This window comes from Castor canadensis, chromosome 3 (genome assembly GCF_047511655.1).
Source record: "Castor canadensis chromosome 3, mCasCan1.hap1v2, whole genome shotgun sequence".
NCBI classification, from domain to species: domain Eukaryota; kingdom Metazoa; phylum Chordata; class Mammalia; order Rodentia; family Castoridae; genus Castor; species Castor canadensis.
Window position 1 is genome coordinate 153,726,685 of NC_133388.1, and position 6,237 is coordinate 153,732,921.

Genomic DNA, 6,237 nt, shown 5'->3' on the forward strand with positions numbered 1-6,237 from the left:
GCTGTTTTCTTTGTAGTGGTTTCTTTTGTTTCAGACACGCAGTATGTGTAATGTGCTATCCTGAGCTTCAGTGGTAATACAAAGGTGACTGAGTCATGATCCCTTGACCCACTGTAAGATTACGATTTAGTGTAAAACTTAGATTCTTTTCCCCCTGCAGTGCTGTAGAAACAATGCAGAGCCTTGCACAGTTGAGGCAAGCACTCAACCACTGAGTTACTTCCCCAGCCCTTGCTTTTTTGAGACTGGATTTCACGTGTAGCCCAGGCTGACCTCAAACTCCTGCCTCTATCTCCCTAGTGCTGGGATTACAGGCATGAAGCAATGCCCTTAGACATAAATTCTTTACCATACAAAGTGATTTAATCAGAGCTGTAAGACTTCCACACTTTCATGCAGGACTGGTACACAGAGACTACCACAGTAGTACAAATGTGTCATGGTAGATGAGAGGAAAAGATTATTCCAGAACGAACACTCAAAAGAGCAGGATCTAGGAGTCACATGGAAGTGGCTTCAGTTTGGGGTCGTGCTTTTGCTGGCCATGTGAATTCAAGGGCTTGACCTCTAAGAACCTCAGTGTTTTCACGTGCAAAACAGAGACTGTTTTTCTCAGAGCTGCGAAGAGGACTCTAGGAAAGAACGTAGATACAGAACTGAACACATATTTAGCATCCAACAAGTTCACAGACGCTCTTCACTATCAAGCTGGGGCATTCAAAGACTAGTCAAGTAGAATCGTGCTTTTAAGAAATAAGTGTCTGAGCTACAGAACCTATGGTCAGATCTACTCAGGGCCTCCGAGAAGCCAATGCCTTCAGACAGTAACCAGCCTCCTGAATGTACACAATAGCAAAGTTGGGAAGTAAGATGTGAATTATTTAGCACAGAGCCTGGCATATCACATGTGCTCAGTAAATACTACCCATTATTAATAACAGAGTAAGGCTGTGAGAGAATCATGACACACGAGAAGTGGGAATTCAGAGCTGACCCTGAGGAGTACTCAACAGGGTTAGACTTAGCGGAGCAGCAAGCAGTTGGCTATTGCTGGGTGTGGTGTTACACGCCTATAATCCCAGATACTCAGAAGGCAGAGATCAGGAGGCCTACAGGCAATACGTTAGCAAAACTCCATTTCGGCAAACAAACTGGACATGGTGGTGCATATTTGCAATTCCAGCTAAGTGGTAGGTATAGGTAGGAAGACCACAGTCCAAGACAAGCCCTGGGCAAAAAAACCCCAGACCCTATCTAAAAAAATAACTGAGGCAAGAAGGACTATGGGCATGGCTTGAGTAGGATGCCTGAACAGCAAGCTCAAGGCCCTGAGTTCAAATCCCAGTACAGCAAAACAATAAAAAAAAGAAAGTAGTAAGGGTACAAATTAAAACTGAGATTAGAATGTGAAAAACTGAAATGGCCCCTACAACCATGCTAGCTGTCTCACCACTTAAGTGTAATGTTACTTCGCTAGAAGTCTTCAATGTAGCTAAAATAAAATATTACTACAGGGCATATTATTCACTTTTTGAAACTGAAGAAGACATAAAAGATACAATGCAAAGGAATGAAGTCTGAATATAATATAAAACTCCTATATTTTTCCTGAAATACTGAATGCAATAAACCATACAAATTTGATTATTTGCACTGTCAATTAATCATACAATTTCTAACATGTACCTACCTTTTCTCTTTACAAAGACAAAATTATTGAAACCTTGTTTGTGTGACAGTGAAGGAGAAGCAGATCTACTCAGTTCAGTTGGGGTATAACACAATTACAAATCTTACATATTCAACCAACACAATTTCAAAATGACTGCTTTTTGACCCTCCAAACTTTGGCATTTTCTAACTTTCTCATTAAGTCAGGAAACCAGGCTTGCCATGGATTTTCTATCATTAAAAAAAATTATAAAACTTCAGAATATTATACTATCATATAATACCTACTTGAGCAATTATAGAAAAGAAATAAATGAGAAAAGAAAAAAAAATCTTTGTTAAGCTTTCCTTCCGTACATTCTACAACATAAAAATTACATTTTGCTCAACTGGAAGATTTCAGATATGTAAATATGCTGGTTTCTCACTAGGAAGCTTTGTCACCTTAGAAAAGTTCTTTGGGCCTGGGCTTCCTGAAGTATCAACAGGAGTTGGCCTGGTATACCCATGTGATCCCTCCTGGTTGACAAATTCTGTAATTCTAAGGTTCATGCAAGTCTTTTTAGAAAATATTCAATTATTTGGGGAGGAGAAAACATATACTAATTCAGCTATACTTTTTCAGTAATAAAAGTCTCAAAGTGTTAAACCGAGGGTAATGTAAGTCATAGTCACAGTAAAGTGATGATTTGTAAGAAGGTGATTAATATATACCATTAATCATTTGTGGGAGGAGGGGAACAAACAAAATAATGGTATGCATACAAAACCAAAGATCATTTCACCTGGTTTCTTACACAAGAAAAATCCTCAGAGTCAGAAAAGTGATGATGTGAACAAAACATTAAAAGCAAAATTAAAACAAAAATTCATAATACCAATGTTATTCAAAAAGAAAGAACAATGGTAATGAACATTAGAATTTTCTAAAACCTTAATAATTTTATTTCACTTTTCAGTCTCAATGGGATAAAGCACTGACTAACTCTTGTTTCCCTCCTCATTCCATGTTACAGTGTCCATAGCTTTACCAGCTGTCACAAGGAGCAGGTTTAAAGAATGCCCTTAAACTTCTAGTGTCTATTTGTGAAGGGGTGCATTTCAGCATGTCCTATCACGGAATGACAAAAGAATAAAGTTCTACTATAAATAATGAACTTTTCCAGAGTAACAAAGAATACAAATCAGAATTTTCTTTCTGTAATATTTTGGGGGGAAATAGTATGGTTTTTAAATGAAAATTGTCATTTTCTAATTTGAGTTCTATCACATTCTACCATAGACCTACAAATTCAGCACAACTGTTCAAGGACTCTCTTTGAACAGAAACTAGAAAACATTTAACTATTCTATACACAAAAAATAAAGGGGAAAATATCTCATAAACTCCCGAGAATATAAATTTCTCTGTAAGTAACAATAATGTTTAAAAAAATCATAATCAGTGACAGTAATATTTAAGGATGAGAAGAAAATTAAATTTACCAAAGCCCATCCCTGAAACACACGATGATTGTTTAGTACGTTAACTGAGCAATTGTCACAGAATTTAAACCCCCAAAGTTGTAAACAAAATATAGAGCGCTCTTTTGTTCGTGACATGTCATGAACAAATTACCAAAATGTGTTTTCTCCTCAGGTGTCAGTTTTTCCCTCTTTTAGTGACTGATGGCTCCCAGTGTTATTACAGAAACAGATTGATCTTTTTAATGAGCCAGTTTAATAGACTCCAAAATCTCACCGAGCTGCTCATCCATGTCAGACCATATGCACCAACAAAACATTCAGTAAAACAAAACAAAACAAAAAAAAGCTCTGCTGTTAGACAGCTCCATACTCTATAAAATTTCATATAGTAGAGCTGGATATACAGATAAATAACCAGAGAAGAGGATAATACAGATGCAAATAAGATGCAGTAAATATAAGCAAGAAATACTGTAGAGACCCGTATTTTCATGGCTCTGGTCAAATTCCCACAAGATACAAATGTATTTACACCACATATTCTCATTAGCCTGCCACCTAGCTCTAAGGAAACCTATTTGCCATTATAACACATACTTTAGGGTTAGGCTGGAAAAAGAATATTTCATCCAAAGATCTACCATATGAATTCTGACTCCAGCCACTGTCCATGAATAACCCAAGAGAGAACAAAATGGCAAACTCCACTTAAGAGTATTCTACCTGACTGAATGCAGGCACATGTGTGTGCCCGCCCCGCCCCCTCCCCACAGCTTCAGATCAAAACAAGAATGCTGGGCATCTATGCTATTTACTATGAATTTTTCACATCAATCTTAACACACTGCTCAGAGCTTAACTCAGGATTGTCCCAGGAAAGTCTAACATCATGTCACATTCGAATAAAAAATACTGGGGAAAAGCCAATGGAATAAAATGGATGGGAAGGAATGAGATGTGGAATAAATCAAGCAAGCTTTCATATTCCCCGATATGGTTATTTAGCTGTCAGAAATTCTTAGCTTAGGTCATGTCCATTTTCAATTCAGCCTGAAGGATTACCTTTACATGTCACAGCAACCTAAACCTTCTCATGTGTGTTCTCTCCTCTCCTAAAATAAAATTCCTTCTTTCTAATTTACCATCCAGTCTCTTTTTAACTCTTTAGACATGTTATTGTAGGTACATGGAATGGAAATACCTTGATACCTTCATGCAGTTCTTATTTCCTGCAGGGCTAATGGGTGTGGATGGGATAGGAAAGTAGACGTCAATCATCTAGCCCTGAGCTACTTCTTGGTTCCCTGCATTGTGTAGACACACCACTCAGACACCTAGGTTAACCAGTTCCCTTTAAAAGCTAATGTTCTGAAAGTCCTATTCACTCTAGAATATGACCAAGAAAATGTAATTTGCAAGAATAGGAGTGCTATCAGTAGATCATATAAGGAGAAAGGTCTACAATATGTCAGAAGTAAACTAATATTTCACTTTTTGCTTTAGGAATTTTAAGATATTAAGAAGAGGGGAAAATTCCAGAGATTGTAGCATAAATACTGCTTAACAGAGGATTATGAAAAACTGTATATAAACTGGTTGGTTTTTAATAACATCTGAATCTCACAGCAGCTAATACATTTAAGGACAGATAAGTCAGTCACAGATAGAGGTCTCTGTGCAGTTCCAAGGATCTTAAGTTCTTGCAAGTCTGGAACATAACTGTGCCAGAGTGTTAACCTCTCAACAGCTATGTAAATTTCAGAGAAAGAACAGATCATTAGAAAAGGAAAGAAGACGTAAGACAAATAGGTTCTAGAATATGATCTCATTAAAGAGTCTCCATGTTTCACAAATACTATACAAAATGCTAAGAACTCATATTTCTATATGAAAAAAGTGAGACTGAAGCATTCAAAAAAACTATTTTAATAAAGTACATGGGAGGTTTTGTGTGTATGTCTTATTCAACAACTAATTTATGAGGCTTAATGTAGAAAGGGCTTTTTTTTTTTTGCATTTCTTAGAACTCACAGTTACGGGAGTTTCTCATAGGGTAACTACTTGTTGGTAAATATTAACTCTATTGTATAACTATTATTATTTCCACTAAGTTCATCAAACTTCCCAGAGTTTTCTTAGTTCATCCAGAATTCCAGAACATGTGTCTTATCACGTGTTCATTGAGTAACACGTACAAGCCAACCTTCAAAACAATAATACTTTAAGGAAACTGAGAACAGAAAGTTCCATATCACAGAGGGTAAAATATGTGGTTGGGTGAAACTTCACCATAAAAGAGAATTTTAATGTTGATGTCTAAGAACCATCAGTGGTATCTGGTACATTTGAATATCCCTCATCTTCACCTTTTTGCTGTAAGACTCCAAATGCTAATGATTAACCTGCACAAAAGCTGTTCAGACTCAAGCCAGAGATTCAGCTCTCTATAAATCCCAGGGCAGTAAAAGATGGTCAAGATGGCTGTACTGGCTGATTGCTATTTTGCAAAAGACAGAGGGCAGAAGTTTCAACCTGACACGAGACATGTCCACATGCTACAGGTAGGAAAAAGAAAAGGCCATTGTTAGTCCCAGAGTCCTCCTCCCACTCACCTGTCTGGAGTTCGCCTCTTCCCGTTTTCGTTCACATCGAGAAGCAGCTCTGAGGAGTCAACAGGGGAGGTGGTGCTGGCATCCAAAAGCAGCTGTTCATGCTGGGCGAGGTACTGGGCAGGGTTCTGTTTGGCCAGCCTTGCGCAGTGGAGAAGCTCACGCTGCAGCAGGGGCAAGTTGGCCTGGAAGGTCATGACAGGAGTGAGGGGGTGGCCTCTGACCTGTCCACCTAGTTAGTCTGCTGTTCAAACTGGAGCATCATAGGCAATGCAACTACCTCACTGTGGCATCACATGCCTGCCTCAAGTTCAACATCAGCACAAGTCTCAGGACTGGTTATATATGCCTGGATTGCCTTGTGTATCATGTATCTGACATCTGAGTCACTTCACCTCTCTTCTACTACCTCACCGGTAACACTACCAGTGGCACTTAGGAATTTTTAGGGCCCTACATACCAGAATATAAGTTCTACACAATGTATGGT

General features: G+C 38.2%; 1 protein-coding gene across 6 annotated transcripts in view; it reads right to left on the reverse strand.

Moving 5' to 3' along the window:
- Runx1t1 (RUNX1 partner transcriptional co-repressor 1) overlaps positions 1 to 6,237 on the reverse strand; it is a 143,376-nt gene that overhangs the window by 40,931 nt on the left and 96,208 nt on the right. For all 6 annotated transcript variants that reach the window (XM_074068827.1, XM_074068828.1, XM_074068830.1 and 3 more), the window contains one exon: positions 5,751 to 5,932. In XM_074068827.1, coding sequence (XP_073924928.1) covers positions 5,751 to 5,932 — 182 coding nt within the window. The remainder of the gene's footprint in view (positions 1 to 5,750; positions 5,933 to 6,237) is intronic.